Source organism: Callithrix jacchus, chromosome 1 (assembly GCF_049354715.1).
Source record: "Callithrix jacchus isolate 240 chromosome 1, calJac240_pri, whole genome shotgun sequence".
Lineage (NCBI taxonomy): Eukaryota > Metazoa > Chordata > Mammalia > Primates > Cebidae > Callithrix > Callithrix jacchus.
Genome location: NC_133502.1, coordinates 181,698,369 through 181,719,748, shown reverse-complemented (window position 1 = coordinate 181,719,748; position 21,380 = coordinate 181,698,369). Strand labels below are relative to the sequence as shown.

General features: G+C 57.4%; 1 protein-coding gene across 10 annotated transcripts in view; it reads left to right on the top strand.

Moving 5' to 3' along the window:
- The window catches only part of RALGDS (ral guanine nucleotide dissociation stimulator), a 50,520-nt gene that overhangs the window by 11,239 nt on the left and 17,901 nt on the right, over positions 1 to 21,380 (top strand). For 4 of the 10 annotated variants that reach the window (XR_008473453.2, XR_008473455.2, XM_035261724.3 and 1 more), the window contains exon 1: positions 7,595 to 7,804. The exons of 3 other annotated variants lie outside the window; for them this stretch is intronic. Coding sequence is in view for 5 of the 7 variants with exons in the window: in XM_035261724.3 (XP_035117615.2) it covers positions 7,598 to 7,804 (207 nt within the window). In the remaining 2 variants the exon portion in view is untranslated. Of the gene's footprint in view, positions 1 to 7,594; positions 7,805 to 11,202; positions 11,465 to 16,468; positions 16,769 to 21,380 lie in introns of those variants that run through there. 3 more of the 10 variants (XM_035261691.3, XM_035261686.3, XM_054237596.2) reach the window with 2 other exon arrangements.

Here is a 21,380-nt window from a genome sequence, read left to right as displayed (position 1 = left end):
GAAAGCACTTTTATGGGAGGGAGCCAGGTGAGCAGAGGGAGTCTCTGCTCACCCTTCCTGGCCCTGCCTCCCTGCCCTCCCTCAGGCTCCTTTCCAGCCTCATTGCCTCCTCCAAGAAGCTCTCTGGTGATCTTCCCACAAGAACCTCTGAGTATTTTAGAGTCCAGGAACTTTGAAGCTAGAGGAACCGACGGGCCCATAAAGCCCACTTGTCCATCTAGGCATTTATGGAGAGCCTGCTGTGTGCTGGATGCTGTTTCAGGCATCAGTACCTGGGGAACAGAGTCCCTGCTCTCAAGGATCTTACAAACTGCCCCCATCAAGATGAAAAGAAAAGAAAAAGCTCACCTCCAATTACATAAACACACAAACACACAAACACACACACACACACACACACACTGGCAGCAGGCACCAGCCCTGCCACCTCCTGGTAGCCAGCCAGGTCCCCGTGCCCTCTCCAGAGGCCAGAGCAGCTCAGGAGGTCCCCCTGGGAAAGGGCAGCCCCACTTCCCAGGCCCTCAGCCCCTTCAGGCAGGCAGCAGGCTGATGGCAGCACCAGTCACACAGTGACCCTGGCACGGGGCACCATCACACACACACACACACACACACACACACACACACACACACAATCTATCTATCTATCTATCTATCTATCTATCTATCTATCTATCTATCTATCTATATATATATATATAGAGAGAGAGAGAGAGAGAGGGGAGAGAGAGAGAGAGAGACAGAGTCTCACTCCATCATCCAATTGAGCAACCTCGGCTCACTGCAACCTTCACCTCCCAGGTTCAAGCGATTCTGGTGCCTCAGCCTCCCAAGTAGCTGGAATTACAGTCACATGCCACCATACCCTGCTAATTTTTGTCATTTTTGTAGAGATGGGGTCGTCCTGTGTTGCCCAGGTCTTCTTATGTTGCCCAGGCTGGCCTCAAACTCTTGGGCTTAAGTGATCCACCCGCCTTGAACTTCCAAAGTGCAGGGATTACTGGCATGACCCATCTCGCCTGGCTATCTATCGATAGACAGACAGACAGACAGACAGACAGATAGATAGAGAGATAGATAGATTTTTAAAAGTATAAATTTATATTTTATTTTCCTAGTGCTTTCTTAATGATGATTTCACATGACCCTTCTAATTTTCAAAAGAGGGCAGGGACACCAGGTCAGAGGGCCAGTGCTGTCTCTGCTTGTGTGATGGCAATGGCGATGGCGATGGCAATGGGGAAGATGATGGGGATGGGGATGGCGATGGGGATGGTGATGGCGATGGCGATGGCGATGGGGATGGCGATGGCGATGGCGATGGGGATGGCGATGGCGATGGGGATGGGGATGGCGATGGGGATGGGGATGGGGATGGTGATGGCGATGGCGATGGGGATGGGGATGGCGATGGGGATGGAGATGGCGATGGGGATGGGGATGGCGATGGGGATGGTGATGGCAATGGGGATGGGGATGGCAATGGTGATGGTGACGGTGACGGTGATGGTGATGGTGATGGTGATGGTATGCGCTCGTATATCTAACTGGTGTCTTCATCTGTGGACCTGTTGGCAGTTGTGAGGAGTCACTATGGACCGGGCATCATTTTGGGCACTTGGGTCTGGAAGGGTGAACAGGACAGGTATGGCTGTTGCCCCCAGAGGGCTTAGAGCCCAATATGGGAGCATGAAAGGACCCCATAGTAGGTGAATTATGTGGGTTTTGTTTTATTTTGTATTGTTTTGTTTTGTGATGGAGTCTCGCTCTGTTGCCCAGGCTGGAGTGCAGTGGCACAATCTTAGCTCCCTGCAACCTCTACCTCCCAAGTTCAAACAATTCTCTTACCTCAGCCTCCTGAGTAGCTGGGATGGTAGGCACACCATCACACCTGGCTATTTTTTTAATTTTTAGTAGAGACAGGTTTTCACCGTGTTGGCCAGGCTTGTCTCAGAACTCCTGAGCTCAAGTGATCTGCCCACCTTGGCCCCCTAAAATGCTGGTATTATAGGTGTGAGACACCACACCTGGCCTTGTTTTGTTTTTCGAGACAGAGTCTTGCTCTGTTGCCTAGGCTGGAGTCCAGTGGCACTATCTCAGCTCGCTGCAACCTCCACCTCCTGGATTTAAGCTATTCTCCTGCCTCAGCCTCCTGAGTAGCTGGGATTACAGGCACGTGCCACTCTGCCCAGCTAGTTTTTTTGTATTTTTAGTAGATGCAGGGTTTCACCATGTTGACCAGGCTGGTCTCGAACTCCTGATCTCAAGTGATTCACTTACCTTAGCCTCCCAAAGGGCTGGGACTACAGGCATGAGCCCCTGCGCTTGGCCTAGGTGAATTGTTTTAACGTCCCTCCTTCCAGCCTTACCCACGCTGCCCCTCGGCTTTCCTGGCCCATCTGCAGTTCTAGCATCTGCTCCTGCCCCGTGGGCCCCATCATCCTTCCCTGTTATGTTTTTCGCCTTCTGCAGCATTCCTGTTTGCAAACGTGTTTTATTTATTATGACCTAGGCCAAAGGTGATTTCTATGTTTTGTTCCCCAGTCTATTGCTGGCACTTGAGTAGGTGCTCAGTAAATTCGTGTGGGCTGGCTGTGCGAATTTAGTTGTGCCCCAGGCCCCCTCTGTGGTCTGCAGACAGTGCAGGCTACAAACTGTTACTGATCCTCATCTACTTCAGTAGAGAAATTGACATTGTTTAGAAATTCTATGGTAGTTGACATTGCTGTGGCATTTGGGTTGCATTTTGTAGAAGTATCAGCCAGCCTTGAATTCAAAATAAGAACACTGAGGCTGAGCACAGTGGCTCATGTCTGTAATCCCAGCACTTTGGGAGGCTGAGGCAGGTAGATCACCTGAGGTCAGGAGTTCGAGACCAGCCTGACCAACATGGAGAAACCCCACCTCTACTAAAAATACAAAAGTAGCTGGGCATGGTGGCGCAATGCCTGTAATCCCAGCTACTTTGGAGGCTGAGGCAGGAGAATCGCTTGAACCCAGGAGGTAGAGGTTGCGGTGAGCCAAGATCACGCCATTGCACTCCAGCCTGGGTAACAAGAGCGAAACTCCATCTCAAAAAAAAAAGAACACTGGTTTTTCCCTGCAGAGGATGCCCCCTTGGGGTGCCATGTTTTGACATGGAGCATGTGCCAGGCCCTATCCTGAGTGCTTCACATCCCGTGTTTCATTTCAGCACACAATGGTTTTGAGGCAGAGATGATTCTTGTTTATGGGCCAGGATCAAGGCTCAGCAAGGGAAAGGTACCTGCCTGGCTCACCCAGTTTCACCCAGCCAGGAAGTGACAGGATGAGGACTTGGCCCCAGACTCGACACCGTAGGCCCCGGCTCCCAGCTGCTGCTTGGATCCTTATACTTAGACGTTGGGTTCCTCCTGGAGCTGGACCTGGGGGCAGGCAGGGTGGAGGAGGGGAGCTGTGGTGCCTTTGGCAGGGCTGGGTCCTGCTAGGCTTAAGGCCAATGGGAGCGGCGGGGGCAGAGACTGGATTCTCGGATCCTCGGCTTCTTGGCAACCTGTGTGACTCAGTGGGCTGGCAATAGGGGCCGGCGGGCAGGCAGCCAGTGCAGGGGAGTCCTGCGGTGGGTGAATCAGCCAGTCGCTGAATTACTGTCCTGCCTGGGGTGGCGCCAAGTGCCAGCTGCCAAAATAAGCACAGCCCTTCTTTGCCTTTCTCTCCCTGCTCCAGGGGTGGCCCACCTTCCACATGCTGTGGCAGGTGCGTCCCGTGGCTCTGCTGCTCCGGGGAGTCCCTGGGTCTCCCCAGCCTGGAGCAGGGGAAAAGGCCTCCTCATTGGGGTGCGTTGCCTTCCTCAAGTCACTCAGAGGGTCTGCCTCCCCACCACACACAGGGGCCCTCCTGTGAACCAGTGGCCATTGAGATACTTGCACCCTGGCCTTAGAAGGGCACTGTGGTTATAAAATCACCTTTGACTCGTTATGAAAAGCTGGGATTTTGCAGGAAGGAGAGGCTGGGAGCGTAGTCTCAAGCCAGACAGGATTGGAAGCTCTGCTCTGCTGTGTGGCTTTGGATACGTTTGTGCCATCTCTGAGCCTCTGTACTGAAACTCGCCTGTAAAACCCTGCCTCACATGTCATGATGATGAAATGATACTCACATCGGCATGGCAGTGAGTAGCAGAAATTGTCAGGGGGCTGTTGACTCAGGTATAGGCACCAGATTGGGGGCAGCAGTGATCAGCAGAAATGGAAGTCAGAGTCCCCAGCCTGGGCCTTCTGCAGGGGACAGACCACCCACCCCAGAGACAGGGACCTAGCAGCCTCAAATCTGTGCTGCCAGGAACAAATCTGCTTGTAATCCTTAATCTGGAACAGAGTAGAAAGCAAGCAGCCTCGGGGGCTGGACTTGCACCTCGCCTCGGCACTAACATGCTGTGTGACCTCAGGCAAGTTGTTCACCCTCTCTGGGCCTCAGTTTTCTCAGTTTCACAACAGAGATTATGACTGTGGCTTCATCTTTCTGGCAGATGCTGTCTGGAAAAGTGCTTTGTCCCCACTGAGGGGTGCTAAAGGCAGTGGCAGACTAGGCTCTGGGGACGAAGGGGTGTCAGGAGTTGATCCTGCCTCCCAGGCTTCTGAACCTGGGCAAGAATTGCCTCTGGGCTGCACAGTGAAAGGCGTTAGTGGTGCCCTGGTCCTTGGGAGTCTCCTAGTCAGAGCCAAAGAGGGAGGGGATGCCAGGCATAGGTGCCCCTCCAGAGACTCCATCTGTCCCGTGCACAGCCACAGCACCATCCCTACCTAGCGGAGCCGGCCGGGCCTGAGTGTGTGTTGAGCCACCTGACAGGGCCTCAGGTTCCCTGAAGCCAGTGGGAGGGGAGCTGGAATGTTGCCCCAGCTGGACACTGAGTCCGGTCAGCAGGGCCCTGAGTCAAGTTGGCAGCAGGAAAGAGGAGCAAAAGCCAGGCCTCAGTCTCTGCTATCTGCTTCCTGGACAGGATGTGGTGCCGATATAACAGCTTTGCGAGGAGTCATTGCTCTGGCTGTGAGTCACAGCTCCTAGCGACAGCTGCACGGTGTTTGTAAACAATGGGCCTCAACCCATCCGGGGCCTGCCCCCACCTAGCAAGGTGCCTGTGGGTTGGGTTTTGCTAACCTGGGCTTGTGCGTGTGGCCAGGCATGTTATCCCAGGGCCACCTGGCGTGCTGGGCAGAACACTGTGGGACCGCTGGCAGGTCGTGTGTCTTGGGAGAAGCCTGGGGTCAGTGCTGTGGTGAGCTTCCCTCACAGTAGCTGGAAATGTTTATGTCCTGTACGGCCCTCACTGGGCCAGACCCTCAAGGCAGCCAGACTTGGGGTGGGGGCGCTGCAGGTGGAGCTCCCCTAATTGTCCTCTCCCCCAGGCCCCAGTGCCTGGGCTCTCCTTGGCAGTCTTCGTTCCAGGCAGTGACAGTGATGTGGCACATCACGTGGTAGGCTGGCCGGCAGGGAACAAAGACCCTGCTCTCCCCCAGGCTGGTGGCAGAGGCAGGGCCAGGGACCACGTGGGTGGGAGGAGGGGTACATCGCCTTGCTGCTTCCTTTCTGCTGGCACTACCTCCTGGGGGCTCCCGCATTTCTGCATTTCTGAGCGGCAGCTGATGCAGCTTCTCCTAGGGCCTGCTGTGCTCAGTCCCTCGATGGCCTTCCCAGCAAGCTCAGTGCCCACTCCCCTGGGTAGCCCTGCCCAGCCTGCCTCCGAAAGGAGTAGCCCCAGGACTGGGCCTGATGCCAGGCTGACCTGTGCTGGAGGTGGGGGCAGGGGAGACATGGGAGTAATGGGCTTGGGAAGCTAGGCTGGGGTAGACTATTCGAGAATAGCATAGGAAGCTTGTGTGTGAGATGCGACGCCCTGCACTGGCCTGGTACCCCGGAGCTGCTTGTCCAAGCGAAGGCATCAGCTCACAAATACACCTAGCAGGGTAGCCTGCTTCCCTGCTAGTCCCCCACCAGGAAAGTTGAGCGCTTCCTTCCAGGGCCTCTTGAAGGCCCCCCCACCCCCATCCCGCCGTCCAACCAAACAGCTCACACTGTAGGAAACACCTCACCTGCTGAGCCCTTCTGCAGGGCTGGCCTGAGAGGTCACATTTTGCATACCAGGAAATCAAGGCTCAGGGAAGGCCCTCCCTGCCCCCCCATTCCATGTGGTGAGCTCCCTGTTAAACCTGGAGTGGCAGCCAAACCACACCCCCAATGCCCATAGTCACATGGCCAGGCAGTTGGCAACCCCGGGGTGAGAGGCCGAGGTCGGGGACAGCCTCGATCCCTGCTCAGATACCAGCCCCTGCCGCCTGCCTCACTCAGATCCTGCCTGTCTGCACAGGGCTTCTCTCCCTTTAAGGGTGTGGACCCGGACAGTGCCCTCTTTGCCGGTCCCCCTCTCCCGGGGCGAGGCCTGCCCTGCAGTGCCCGTCTGCCCAGTGCCCTTTTCACCGGCCCCCTCTCCCAGGGCCAGGCCTGCCCTACAGTACCCGTCTGCCCAGTCAGTGTCTTCTTCGCTGGTCCCCTCTCCCGGGGCCAGGCCTGCCCTGCAGTGCCCGTCTGCGTATGCTTCGGCATCAGCAAACATTCTCGAGCTGTCTGCTGGAATCCAGTTACAAGCCGTACTTTGAGCACCGGGCCGACCCCGGGCTGCCATCTGGACCTTGCTCGCAGGGATGGAGTTAGGCTGCGGCACTCCTGGCACAGGGGCAGCAGCATCCACCAACATTTACCAAATGTCTGTTGTGTGCCTGGCACTGGGGCAGGCACGTGACCCTGTGGCCTGTACTACTCAAGTGGCTGTGGGAGATCATCTCTGCACATCTGCCAAGCACAACCATGAGCCAAGCCCATGCCGAGTTCTTGTGGAATCCTCCAGTGCCTTTGTTCCTGTTTTACAGAGAAGCAAACTGAGGCCCAGAGACGCTAAATCACTGGCCTAGAGTTCCAGAGTTCCTGGGGGTCAGAATTTCAATCCTGGGCTGACCAATTCATAGCCTGGTTGGCTCTGCTGTTTCTCAAAGGTCAAGGTTGAGTGTCACTGTGTACAAATAGCCATCGATGATGCCTGACTGTCCCAGGGGACAGGGCCCTGGAGCCTGGCAGAGGAGGAAGTGTGCCAGATGGAAAAGGATGGGGAACGGGATGGCTGGGGCAGAGATGGTATTGCTGTATTAAGGCAGGGGTGGGAGAAGGGCGCTCTGAGTGGCGGCTGAGTCCTGAGACCAAGGGGGAAGAACGTGGTTCCCAGCAGAGGGTGCTGGTGGCTGGAGTTAGTAGGAGGGGCTGTGGGCAGATGAGGACTTGGGATTCTCTTCTGGGTGGGACAAAACTGGTGGAGGGATTTTAGTGGAGGTGACTTGCTCTGGCTGCAGGGTGAGTACAGGGAGGCAGGAAGGTGGCTGCTCCAGGGCCCCCCTGAAACCCTCCAGCTCCATTTCAATGATGCCCCCCAAGCCCAACCTGGCCCTCACCCCCAGATGCCCACCCACATCCCCTGAGAGTCCTCACCCTGGAGTGGCAGAGCTCCCAGGCCCTGAACTGCCTGCTCAGCTGGGTCCCCGCTGAGGCCCACAAAGCCACCGGAAGAGGATGTGAGATGCTCAGAGGAGCAGGGCAGGGAGCAACGTGCTGCTGGGGCAGTGTCTGGGCAGGACGCTGGGCCCGGGGCCTGATGTGCCTGTGGGGACAATCCGGAGCCCAGGCCTTCACCCTCTCCTCCCTGTCTCTGCTGTCCTGCTCCCTGCCCTGTGCCCTCCTCTTGCAGCCAGGGACTGGGCATCTACCGGGCCAGGGTCCCAGGAAGGTAAGGAAGTAGCTGAGACTCTTGGCCTCTGACTTCACCCTGGCATCTCTGGGCTTTGGGCTTGGGGCTCTGAGTGTGGTGGAAGGAGCGTCTGCAGGCTTTGCAGAGCAGCTGGACAGACACAGGTCTTGGGTTTTCCTGTGAGATCTTGGGCAAGTCCCTGCTCTCTCTGAGCCTCAGTCTTTCCACTTGTCAGATGGGTGTGTTGGATGCGTCCAGTGGCTTTCAATGTCTGGTTTGCAGCAAAATGAGAAAAATGGGAACGGGGACGGGGACAAGGCAGTAAGTTGTTGTATGTTGCTGTGTTGCTGTTGAATTATTGTTGCTGTTGTTTGCAACTCCAGTAGTTACTCTAGTGAGCTATTCTTAAAGCCAGATGTACTCTTTTCATGCCTGTCCTTCCTGCCGACGGCAGCCCTCTCTTGTTACCTCTGGTGGTGCCTTTTCTGAAATGGTGAGAATGGTGGTGTTGATATTATTATTTTTTACCACCCTACTTAATGAAATGCAGTTGGCAACCCAGGTTGGCACCCCCCGACTGGCCACCGCACCCAGTTTAAAATGAAATCTTGTGACCGGGCACAGTGGCTCACACCTGTAGTCTCAGCACTTTGGGAGACCGAGGCAGACAGATCACCAGAGGTCAAGAGTTCAAGACCAGCCTGGCCAACATGGTAAAACCCCATCTCTAGTGAAAATACAAAACAATTAGCTTAGCCTGGTGGCAGTTTCCTATAATCCCAGATATTCGGGAGGCTGAGACGAGAGAATCACTTGAACCAGGAGGTGGAGGTTGTAGTGAGCTGAGATCGTGCCACTGCACTCCAGCCTGGGACGGAGCAAGACTCTGTCTAAAAAGGAAAAAAAAAGGGGAAATCTCGTACCTGGGTGCCAGGGGTGGAGGAGCTCAGGTCTGGGGGCAGGGAAGCCTTCCAGAACAAATGAGTGGGGGTCTCCTGCCTGCCTCCCACTGCCTCTGGCTAGACTCACATCCACCTGGTGGCTCTGCTGACCGAGCCCTGTTTTGGTCTAGTTGCTTGTATCTGTCACTTTTCTGGCTCTGTGTGGTGGTTTTCAGGCCCCCGACACAGGGAATGGGAGTGGGGGCTTGGAGAATTAAGGGAGAAAGCTGTGCCAGCTTGGGACAGGCTCTCTACTCATCCTCAGTTGGCCCATGGTCTGGCACAAGTGGGAATTCCTGGCCCTGCCTGTCAGAGGAATAGGTATGACAGCCACGCAGGTGACACCAGGCCTAGGCACTCGGGTGCTTCACTCCACTAGGGCATGCAGGCGATGGGCACACTGGCAGAGTGCCTCGCGAAGGGCCCACTCCTCACCTGGCGCTCGCCCTGCTATGGCCCGGGAAGCAGGCCAGGTTTGTGCCAGGTCTGCTGTGCCCAGGGGGAGGAAGGGCTCCGTGTTCTTAGCCTGTGTCTCTGTGGTGACCGCCAGGCGGAGGGCTGTGGCCCGCCGTGCCGCTCTCCGAAGCCCGACACCTTGGCTGGCACCTCTGCCAGCACCGGCCACCACGGAGGTGAGTTTCCATGGCGACCAGTGCCTCTGCCAGGGAGAGGCTGGGTGGGTCACCGCTGGGGCTCCAGGCGCGGGAGTTGGTTGCCTAGGACTCCCCTCTTTCCTGTCAGAACTGGTTGGAGGAGTTTGTCTGGAATTTCAGGGGAGTCTTCATCTCCCATCTCGGGTATGAGAGAGAAGACTGGGGGTCCGCTCTGCTGCTGGCGCCTGTGTGCGCCCACTGTGGTCTCACCAGCTGCCCCCAGCCCCAAGGGTCGGTCCAGGGTGGCTGTGGGCTGTCACGGCAACCCCGTCCGGAAGGCGCTTCGTGGATTACCAGGGACTTTTGTGCACTGCTTCCTTGTCTGCTCTCTTGAGAAGCCTGAGAGCCTGGTGTTATGATGGTTACTGTCCCCATTTATTGATGGAGAAACTGAGGTTCCAAGAGGTAAAACGAAGGCTAGGAAGACACAGAGCAGGCGCTGGAACCGGAAGCTGTGCTCCAGGTCTGAAAAGAGTTCCCCAAACCCATAGGAAAGAATGGCCCCTTGGGGCTGGCTCATCCCAGGGCCGCCTGTGCTGTGACATTTCCAGCTGGCACTTTGTGCAGAGTTTCCAAGGAGTCCAGGGGCCAGGCTGGCAGCTGACCACCCTCCAGGAGGGGAGATAATGGATGCTGGGGCTTCTCAGGGTGTGATATGCCCCACCCATCACAGTTGTGGGTTAGACATCACTGCCTCCTAGATTGGGGCTGCCGGGCTTGGGGACAGGTACTAGGCTAAGACTGGGGGACCCGTTGGGCCTTTGGTCCCTTCCTCAGCCAGGTGTGCCCAGCGCCCCCGCAGCCCTGCTGCCACTCTCTCCCCTCGCCCCCGTCTGCCTGCAGCCTCCCTCTCCCGCTGTCATCCTTGGGCTCACTTTTGGGTCTTGGGCTCAGTTTCCATCTGTGTGTCCCCCTTGGCCTCTTCCTCTCTCCTCTGCTGTCCCCTACTTCAGGCTGTCACATGTTGAATTGGTGGCCCCACGTGGGTGTCAGGCACCAAGCCCTGCAGGGGTGGAGGACAGTTGCCGGAGCCCCCCACGGTTTACAGCCCATGGATGCTTTCATCACGTTTGCTCCTCTGGGTGCCTCCCCGTCAATATCCTGGGGCTGTACGCATTTCCAGGGGATGACAGCTGGGCCCCCTGGCGAACCCCAGGCCTGTCCGGAGCCCTCTGCATCCCTGTCCAGGCCCATTCCCACCGCTTCTGGAGTCGGCACATCTTGCTCCTGTTGTGCTGGGACAGCAGCGCCCTGTGAGGGCAGAGGGTTGGGATGATGATGATGCCACACCTGCCACCCCGTGTCACCTCCTAGAGATTTCAGTGCCTCAGTGCTTCATGTCTCACCTCCTGACCAGCTCTGACTTCAGCCTCCAGCCTATGGGGACCCCTGCATCCTGGGGGCAGGAGGAGGAGGCAGAAGCCACCAGAGGCTGCCAGGAACCCAGTGGCAGGGGAGGTGGGGCTGAGCTAGGCCCGCCGCTGTGCTGGGAGTTCCCACGAGTAGCCCAGCTGCGTCACCTCCTGCCAAGGTGTGTGCTCACCCGCCCACAGAGGGCTACCCCAGGACGTAGGCAGGCTAGGAATGGTGACGTCAGTGTCGGGAAATGACCAAGGAGCGTGTCCAGGCCTCACCCTTTTCATGTCCTCCCCAGGCTCTAAATATAGATCACAAGAGACAGAAAGGGGTGACCTCCACCTGCCCAGGAGGAGGTGACAGGTTTTCCACCACGACCTGACCTGAGTCTGAGTACCTGGCTGTCATTCCTCCCAGCCTTGGCCAAGCCCAGGTTGGAAAAGGTGATGGCCAAAGGTCATTGTCACCCATACACTGCCTTGTCCCCAGTTCCTGCTCTGAACTGCTGTGTGCCTGGCAGTCCCCAGGACTGCACCCCAGGCCCAAACCCCATTCCCTGGGGTCCTGCTTAAAAGCAGGCCTGGGTCCCGACTTGAAGGTCCAGAGGGGCAGCTTTTATGATCCACCTCTCATGTACCGGCCAAGGATGTGCTGGCCAAGGAGCGGGCAGAAGGAGGGAGACACCAGCCAGACAGAAGGGGCAGTGTGAAGACGGAGCTGCAGCAGTTCTGCCGAGAGGGACCCTGGAGGTGGGAGCTGGGGCCACACCGAGCCAGTGGTCTTCTGCCTGAGGGCAGCCAGGGGCTTTGACGGACCAAGACCCCACTGGCTGTGGTATCTGGGAAACCAAAGATGGTATGGGAGCAGGGAGAAGAGGGACCACAGGGACTTGCTGACATGCCTTTCCCTGAACCGAGACAGCTGCTTAGGGGCTGGGGAGCAATGTAAGATGCCCAGCACATCTCTCCTTGCCTGTGTGCCCACCGTCTCCCTCTCCTACTATCCCTCTCTGTGGTCCCGTGGGCTCACTTTTGGGTCTTGGGCTCAGTTTCCATCTGTGTATCCCCCCTGCCTCTTCCTCTTCTGCTTCCCTCCACTTTGGGCTGTCACCTAGTGAATTGGTGGCCCCTCCAGGGTGGCAGTGACTCCCTGGGGCGTTGGGCACTAAGCACTGCAGGAGTGGGGAACAGTTGTCAGAGTGATCCCTGGCTGAGGGCTGCAGGGTTCGGGCAGGGGTTGGGATGGAACACATGCCTGGCTCCAGGGGGCAGCCATAGCCAGCTTCCGGCCAGCCTCCGGTGGCCCTTGGGAACACAGCCCCGGTGTGGTCAGGTCAGCCAGAGTTACAGGAGAAGTGGGAAATGTGGGTTTTTATATGAAGTCACCTGACCTTCTACTGTTGGCTTACATTTTGAAAACACTTCGTAAGCCAAACAAAACACACGTGTGGGCGGATCTGGCTGCCAGCTGTCAGTTCACAGCCTGCCTTTGCAAGTTCCTCTGCAAGCAGCGTCCTGACTTCCGAAAGGTCTGTGCAGCAGTGTTCTCCGGGGGCTTGTCGGGGTAGCCCCCAAGGAAAGGCAGGTGCATGTCCCAGGGGGAGGTTGGGAACCCGAGAAGGCTGGGGGGGGTGCGTGGGGAGCGTGAGCTGGGGCAGGATGGAGGAAGGGACCAACGCCAGTTCCTAAGAACCCCCCATTTCCAGGGGGTGCTTTGTGCTCTCGAGAGTCCTTAGTTCCTCTCGGCAGGTGCTCCAACAGCCAACCACAGGGTGTCATTGGCCTCAAGCGTCAAACCCACCCAAGTTCCCTGGGACTGCCCCCAGCCATCTCTGACGGCCCCATCTGGGCATCAAGACTCAGTTTCCAGCTGCCCACTGCCTTGGTCCCCAGAGCAGCCTCTTTTGTTGTAAAGATGCCATGAGTGACCTCTGCACACACAGAGAGTAACACAGGGAATGGTGAGCCTGGCCAGGTGTAGCTGCCTGGGGTCAGAAGTTTGTAGCCCTCTCTGGAGGACTGCTGGGAACCTCAGAGGCATCAGAGGGTAAGTCTCAAGCTGTGTCCTTTTTCTTCTTTTTTTTTTTTGAGATGGAGTTTTGCTCTGTTGCCCAGGCTGGAGTACAGTGGCACAATCTTGGCTCACTACAACCTCCGCCTCCCTGGTGCAAGCAATTCTCCATCTCCTGAGTAGCTGGGATTACAGGCACGCATCACCATGCCAGGCTAAATTTTTTTATTTTTAGTAGAGACAGGGTTTCACCATGTTGGCCAGGCTGGTCTCGAACACCTGACCTCGTGATCTACCTGCCTCGGCCTCCCAGACTGATTACAGGCATCAGCCACTGTGCCTGGCCCATTTGTTTTTTTTTAAAAACAGTTGACATCATGATGCTGACATTATGATCCAAAATCCACACATTGCATTTCATAGATGTCTCTTATCCGTCTTTTAATCTATAGTTTCCCCTTTCTTTTTCCTCTGAAATGCATTTGTTGAAGAAACTGGGTTGTTTGTCCTGTAGAGGTTCCCACAGGCTGGATTTGTGGATTGCACCCTTCCAGTGTGTGGAACATGTTCCTCTGTCCCCTGTAATCCTGCAAAAGGTAGTTATGTGCAGAGGCCTGCTTTGATTTGGGTTTGGGTTTTAGGAGAACATTGTGAGTGACACTGTGTTCTTCCACTGATGACCCGTGCTGTCCCAGGATGGCCTTGCCCTTGGCTGGGGTGTCCCCACAGCTTGCAGTAGGCACAGGAGGCCTCAGGAGAGGGCCTTGCATGCAGGACGCATCCAGTGAATGCCAACCCCAGTTGCTAACTATGTGGGGCAGAGTCTCAGGCCCACCCGATCTGGGGGCTTTGGGCACCACATCCTGTGCAGGGAGCTTTACCTATGCTTTAATTAGGGGTGCGTGTGTCTCTGCCTCTGTATGTGTCTATGTGTGTGTATCTGTGTCTATGTCTCCATATCTGTGTGTGTCTATATGTGTCTATCTCAAGCTTGTTTTTTCCCTTTTTGTGAAGAATGAGGTCTTGCTATGTTGCCCAGGCTGGTCTCCAATTTCTGGGCTCAAGAAATCCTGCCTCTGCCTCCCTAAGCTCTGGGTTACAGGCATGAACCACTATACTCAGCCTCAGAGTATGCATGTCTCTGTATGTGTCTCTATTTCTGTCTGTGTGTGCATCTCCGTGTGTGTCTGTGTGTGCATTTCCATGTGTCTTTGTGTGTCTGTGTCTCTGTGTCTATGTGTGTCTCATGTGCAGCCAGAGCAGTGATCAGGCTTCCCAGGAGTTGGAAGGGGAGTCCCAAAGGTGGGTGAACAAGGCAGGAAGAGGAACTTTGTAAAAACAGACACCGGCCAGAGGGACTGGCTAAGTAATGCCCTCTCCCGCCCAAGCGCCTGTAGATGATATAGTCAGATGGAAGGGAGCCAGGCCAGCCCTGTTGGGGGGTTTAGTGTGATGAATTCTTTACTCTTCACCTCTCCAGGGTCCTTGGGGCCACCCTTGCTCCAGCATCCAGACCTTCAAGGCCATCCCTCACCCCAAGCACCCAGGACCATCAAGGCCAGAATAGTGATGACTCCTTTGTGTCCTCATGAGTCATTTGTCCTGGGCTGTAAAACAGGCAGGCGCTTCTTGTTCCTGGGCCGGTCACTCAGAGAAGGAGATAAAGAACAGAGAATACAAAGTCAGTGGCAGGCAGCTTCTGGACTTTCAGTTCCTGGAGGCATTGGGAGCTGGGCCTCAGGAGAAAGGAATGGGAGGAGGAGCTTAGGGTCAGAGTACAGTGTCCAGGTCACCTCTTTGTGGCCCTCCTGCCTCTAAATGTGCCTCACCCACATCACCCTCCCTGGCCGAAGGGCTTGGAAGCTTTCTAAACAGCCTCTAGGGATCTCCATCTCAAACCAAATCTACCCATCTTGCTTCTTAAAAAAACAAAAGCAGAAACAAAAACAAAAAACAGGCTGGTTGCAATGCTCACACCTAGAATCCCAGTGCTTTGGGAGGGATCACTTGAGGCCAGGAGTTCAGGACCAGGCTGGCCAACATGGCGAAACCCTGTCTCTACTAAAAACACAAAACTAGCCAGGGATGGTGTCGGGTGCCTGTAATCCCAGCTACTCGGGAGACTGAGGCAGGACAGTTGCTTGAACCCAGGAGGCAGAGGCTGCAGTGAGCCGAGGTCGAACTACTGCACTCCAGCCTGGGCGAAAGTGAGACTCTGTCTCAAAAACAAAAACAGCATTTATCACATGCACCTGATTATTACAATACTGATTTTAGAAATTAGAGATTCAGATAAGTAAAATGAAAACAAGTATAGCTTCCACCCAGCTGTAGCTTACCACCGTGATTTTTGTGAAGCGGGCCCTTCTAGTCCTGTGTGTGTGGGGGTCGGTTCCGAAAGGGTGGCCTGGCTGCCTCACTCTAGCCACAGTGGAAGCTGTGTTTTCCATGGGTGTCTGAGGCTTGGCACTTGGGAAGGGGGCAAGATGTGCTCATGGAATGTGCTGTCTGGTCCCGCCCTCTTAATTTACAGATGGAGAAACTGGGGCCCAATGGTATGGACCAGACCTGGAAAGGTTGGCATGGCCAGGGCTGCTGGCAGTGATTGTTGGCCTCCATGAGAACTGAGGGCTGAGGCTGGAGCAGGCCCAGCAGTGGGTGAGGCATGAGGAAGGGTCCCATTCATTCATCCATTCTCCTGGCCCTGCTCTTAAGCCCCAGGCTCTGTCTTCCTTCCTCACTGGTTTCCAGAAAACAGTAGTTGAAGCTCTCCCAGTCCTTGCTTCCCCTTCACCCCAGCAGCCTCACTTCCACCCCGAGACCAGGAATGTCCAAGCAACAAGCAGCCTCAGCTGACAGCAGCCAGGTGGCTCTGCTCAGCTTGTCATTCTTGAGCCCTCCCTCCTTGTCAGATGCCTCTCAGCCCCAACCTTGGTGCCTCTGCTCTCCCCCACCTCCCTGGCTGCTGCTCCTCTGCCTCCTCTCATCCTGGCCCTCCTCTGAGGGTATCTGTAAGGCTGAAAGGGAATAGTGTGGGGCTTGGCCCCCAAAATGGTAGGGCCCCACTCTCTGACCCTTTCCCCCACTGCACACGCAGCCCCACACTCAGGATTTCCAATTGCACTGACGTGGTCACTGAGCACATGATCAGTCTCTCCAAACTCTGCATGAGCTGGTAGCCAGGTGCAGGCACCTCCGAATGCTTTATGTCAATTACGTAATGACATCCTCTCAGCAACTTTTTGAGGAAGTCATTTTTACTACCCAGATTTTCCAGATAAAGAAACTGAGTGAGGCTGAGAGGGGTTAAGCAATCTGTGGAAGGCCACAGAGCTGGGGAGACGCGTCGCTGAAGCTGACTCCAGGAGGGCTTCCCCACACATCATCAGCACGTACACACTGCAGACCTAGACAACACACGCACTGCAGCAGTGTGACACGTACACGGTGCCTAACCCAGGTACCCACGGCCCCACGACATACGTGACTCCGGTCCTCCAGGAGACCCAGCCCACGCGCGTCCCTCGGCCTCTCCGGCCCCGCCCTCTTTGCTCAGACCCCGCCCTCCCACGCTCCCGGCCCCGCCCCGGGCCTGACCTCGTTGGGGACCGGGCCGCGGGCGCGCGCACGCACGCGCACACACACGCTTCCCCCGGCCTCTCCAGCCCCGCCCCTGACCCCGCCCTCCTCACCCTCCGGCCCCGCCCCCAGCCTGACATCAACAGGGGCCGGGCCACGGGCTCAGAGCGGAGGCTAAGCAGAGCCGCGCGGGCAGCGCCGCCGCCCCCGCCGCGCGCCGGGCCGGCCCCGCGCCCGCGCCGCCCCGGGTCCCGCGGCCCGGCTCCCGCCGCTGGCCTTCCATGGTGCAGCGCATGTGGGCCGACGCGGCCGGGCCTGCTGGCGGCTCCGAGCCACTGTTTCTGGGCTCCCGGCGGAGCCGCAGCGTGTGGGACGCAGTGCGCCTGGAGGTGGGCGTCCCCGACAGCTGCCCGGTGGTGCTGCACAGCTTCACGCAGCTGGACCCCGACCTGCCGCGCCCGGAGGTGGGTGAGCTGGGGGTGGCCCGGCGGAGAGCGCGTCGGAGCCTCCCCACCCAGGGCAGGGCTGGGCGGGCCAGGATGAGCCCCTGACGGGGCCGGGTGACCCCAGCGGGCCGCCTCCCTCCTCTCTCCATAGGTGGGGGTCGAGGCCTTCTGCAGAAATCAGGCAGCAGGGTGAGCAGGGGGCTGCCGCGGCCGCGCCCGTTCCAACAGTTGGGGCCACTGCTAGGGTTTTGCCCCCCTCAGTATTGTCCCAAGGCCTGTCACCGAGCCCCCGCAGCCCAGGTGGACCTTTTCCTGCAGCACTGCCACTGTTTACATCCGTGGCCTGTGCCTTATTTCACTCAGTCGCCAGCCCAGGGCCTGCACCGCACCGTTGGGCTTTACGATGCAGGTGTCGGGGAGGCAAAATCCTAGAATCCTCAGAGGTGACTGGGACCATGTCGGCCTTCCAGACAGAGCCTACTTGGGGCAGATGTGGATCTGGTGACCAGGGACATCAGGGCTGCTCAGAGGCGGGGGTCCGGGGATGGGGTGGAGCAGCAGGCCTCCAACATGTGGGACCAGATGTCCTAGTGGTGACGGGAGGAGGGTGCTTAATTGGAAAGAGTGCTAGCACCGTGAATCTGTAAGGTTTGGGGAGGATTCAGAGAAGGGAGTGGTGTACCTGTGATGGATGGAGGGCACAGTGACTGGGTGAGGGCTGAGGCTTGTTTCTCATGTGCCCTGGGCAGGGGCCATGGGTCTCTGGGTGGTGCCATCTGCCTCCCACCTGACTGCTCCTGACTGCACAGCAGAGGTAGTGGAACCCAGAGCACCCACCTCATCCTGCTCTGCCTGGGCACAGGACCTGCACAGACGCCAGCCCTGGGTTGAGGGCTCAGGGCCCATGAGAGCTCTGGCTGGGCTGCATCCTTAACAGTGACGGTTCCGAGCCCCGTGCTGCGCGGTGTCCCCCGGGTGCATCTCCAGTCCCTTTGTGGCTTTAGACTGTGGCATGTTGTGATTGCTGGTGATTGTTAGCCTGGGTCTCATGCCTCTTGGTGTCCTGGTACCTAGACAGGGCCTGGATGAGACATGTTTCTCCGCCGTGTTGGAGAGAGCTCCTGGTGGGGGAACACCCCATGCCTGAGAGACCCTTTCCTCCTGAGCTTGGCAGATGGCCGGACCAGACGTGTTCCCCCAACCCTCATCTACCCGGGGCTCTGTTCCTCATTGGCAGCTGGAGAGGGACCCCTGGGAGGGTGGGGATGGGAGGCTGAGGGCTGACACCAGCCCAGCGCTCATCTGGCTTTCATTATGTCTGGCAGCAGCTAGGGCTTTGTGTGCTGGGAGGGTCCAGCCAAGCGCTCACAGGGGCCGAGCAGGTTCTCTCCCTCTGTCCATCTTGGTCCCTGAGGAACCAGGGAGAGGCAGAGCTGAGCCCCACCCCTGCCTGGGAGGTCTTGCCTTCCCTCTCTCTGGCCTTGGTGCTCCTTACCCAGCCTCAGCACTGAGGTCCAGCCCATGGCTGCTATTTAGAAATCAAAGGGGAAGCTTCTAGCTGGGTCAGGGAAACCAGGATCCTGGCAGGAGAGGAGGCCACTGCCGGAAACCGAACACAATGACCATTTACCAAAGGCCTAAGGGAGGGGGCGGGGAAGTCCCTGTCCCTCTTGCCAACACCCCCCCCCCCCCCGCCCCAAGTCCTAGGGCTGGTTTCCTGGTGGCTCTGTCGCCTGCCAGAGCTGACTCTGCACACTTGGTCCCTGTCCTCTGGAAACCACCCGACAGTTTCTGCTTCCCGCGCCCCCGTTTCCCTACCTAGCCTCCACCCAGTGCTTCCCTCTGGGCTGCCAGATGTCCTCACATCTGGGCTTCTGCTTATCTTCTCCTTTCTAAGCCAAGCCACCACTGACCCGTTTGGCCTGCACAGTTCTTGCTCTGGAGGTTACCTTACCCCTTGCTCTGGACAGGCTGTGGCTTCAGCCAGGCCAAAGGTGCAGGTTGCGGGCCACCACCTCATTTCCTCCGGCTTAGACCATCCTACAGAGTAGGTGCAAACACTACCTTCTAGGAAGCTGGGGAGTCAGAGAAGGGAAGTCTCTGACCTAAACACCCGTGCAGCCAACAAGGGCCGCAGCCAGGATTTGAGCATGGGCTGTGTTCTCTGTGGCACCTCCTATGTGCAGGCACCGTCAGGAATCGGAGAAGGCCAGGGCAATACTCACTGTCAAGGGCCAGGCAGCCCAGAAGCCCCGTCAGGTGAGCGGTAGGGAAGCTTATGGTTCAGAGGAAGGCAAAAGTGCTTTCGGCCACAGGACGCTTGGGAGAGCTGGACCCTGAAGCTTTAAAATATTAATAGGAGCCGGCATGTTTTGGGAAGGTCCTAGACTAAGTAATTTGCATCACCTTCTTTTGAGGTCAAGATTGTTAAGAGCCCACTTGACAGATGAACCCAGAGGCGACAGAGGTTAGATTGCATGGAGTGACCAAGCATCAGTGGCAGAGGCAGGATTCTGACCCAAAGACACGTTTCTCCACCCAGTGTTGGGGAGAGCTCTTGGTGGGGAATACCCCATGCCTGAGAGACCCTTTCCTCCTGAGCTTGGCAGATGTCCGGACCATACATGTTCCCCCAATCCTCATCTACCCGGGGCTCTGTTTTTCATTGGTGGCTGGACAGGGACCCCTGGGAGGGTGGGGGTAGGAGGCTGAGGGCAGTTGTAGGTGGGTAGAAGTGAAGGCGGCTTCTCTGTATTCACAGGGAGCACCTCCCTTTGGTCTCCCACGCCTTCCCACTCTCTGATCTCTTGACCACACTGTGTGCAGGTCTTTGGTTTAATTCCTAGGGCTCATGGTACTTTTGACACTGAAGACCCCGAGGCAAGGGACCTGTCCCCATGTGGACATGTGTGCAGACTGTGGTCTTCCAGGAGAGCTTCCTAGGTGACTTCAAAGGGGCAGCCCCCAAGACCTTCAGGTTCTGCTCCTCTTGCTCTACTCCTAGGGAGGGTCCCCCAGGAGAAGAGGGGGAACAGGCTGGCTGGTCCTGGGTCTTTCCTTCTCCAGGTGGGGGATGCTCAGGCATGCTGGCCTGTTTCCCAGGAGGCTCAGGAATGGCCCAGGGAGATGTTATGCTGCTCCCTGGCAGGGCTGGGGTCTGATTCTTAACCTGGAAATTGGACAATTCCAGGCCCGGTCTGCATTGCCACTGAGAGAAGACTGGGGAGATTTATCGCTGGCCCTGTGCAAGCAGGCTCTGAAGGAGCCAGTGGGGCGGTTTCAGGAAGCTGTGCCCGGCAGTCGACGACTAGTTCCCAAGGGCTGCTGGCCAGCCGCCCACATGGCTCCCATGGCGTGGTACCGCCATGCTGTGGCCACCGTGTGCCAGGGTTGGACTTCCAGCCTTGCAGGCCCAGAATCGCCATGTTCCCAGATACGCGGCACCAGCAGGGCGATGCTCCGCATTTGATTCTCAAGGGGCAGACACTGAAGCCTGCAGCTCGCCCAGGACAAGCTGAGCTTTGAGCAGACCCAATTCGCCCAGTTCCGAACACCGTGGCTGCCCATAGGCCAGGGAGGAAGTGGGATGACAGCCCAATGGTTGCTTGGCAAGCAGAGCAGTGCACCTGCATTGGAGGGTTGTGGCGTCTTCTGCCATAGGGAACTTGCGTGCTTTGGCAGCCTCCCCTGCAGTCATTCCTGGGGCCTTTTGTCCATGTTCAACCAAAGTGTAGGGAGCCTGGGCTCTGGAGGGAAGAGAGCTGTGCTGGAATGCCAGCTCAGCTCCCTGGCAGCTGTAGACGTGTTCTGAGCCTCAGTTTCCTCATCTATAAAGTGGACGTGATGCCAGCTCCTCCTCGTAGGGTTCTGGTGAGGACCGAGTAAGACAGGAGGCCTGAAAGCAGCCTGCATAGTGCTTGGCACAGTGGACAGGTGGCAGCTGCCACAATGAGGTTTTCTGATGAGGTGCCAGGGGAGTGGCTTGAGCCTACCAAGTGCCCTGGGCTCCTGGGGCATGTCACCTGGCACCTTCAGTACTTCCCTGGCCTGGCATCTTGCAGGCCTTTTGCCCAGGGCACGTCCACAAACCTCTCGGAGATGCAGGTGCTGGAGAGCTGGCCCTGCCACCCTCCCCGCCGAACTTGCTGTGTTACCTGAGGAAGTCCTTCCTATCTCTAGCCCCTCCTTCACATCTGTGCCACAAGCGCCTGTACTCTGCTCCAAGCCTGGGACCGTGGCAGAGGCAGCGCCAGGCCTGGATGGGTCCTAATGGGCCAGGGTTCAAATCCCTGACCTGGGTGAGTTCTTGCCAGGCTGCTTCCTTATCCATCAGGCAGGGCCTTAGGAGGATTAAACGTGGTGGGTCTGCAAAGCGGCTTACACCCAGGAGGCCCCTGCACATGCTGGGCGCTGTGGCTGGTTAAAGTTGGGGCTGGACGTTGAGCTGGCCCTGCCCTACACCCCCTTGGGACCAGCCCACCTTCCTCCTCAGCTGCCACCAGCCATGGCCCTCCCGGGCCTGGCCCTGTGTTTACCTGTCAGGGGCCGGGTGTGGACAGGGACCTCAGACCCACGAGGCTTGTGGCTGATCTGGAGGGCTGGGTCTCCCCTCTCCTGCTTGAGGCACAGT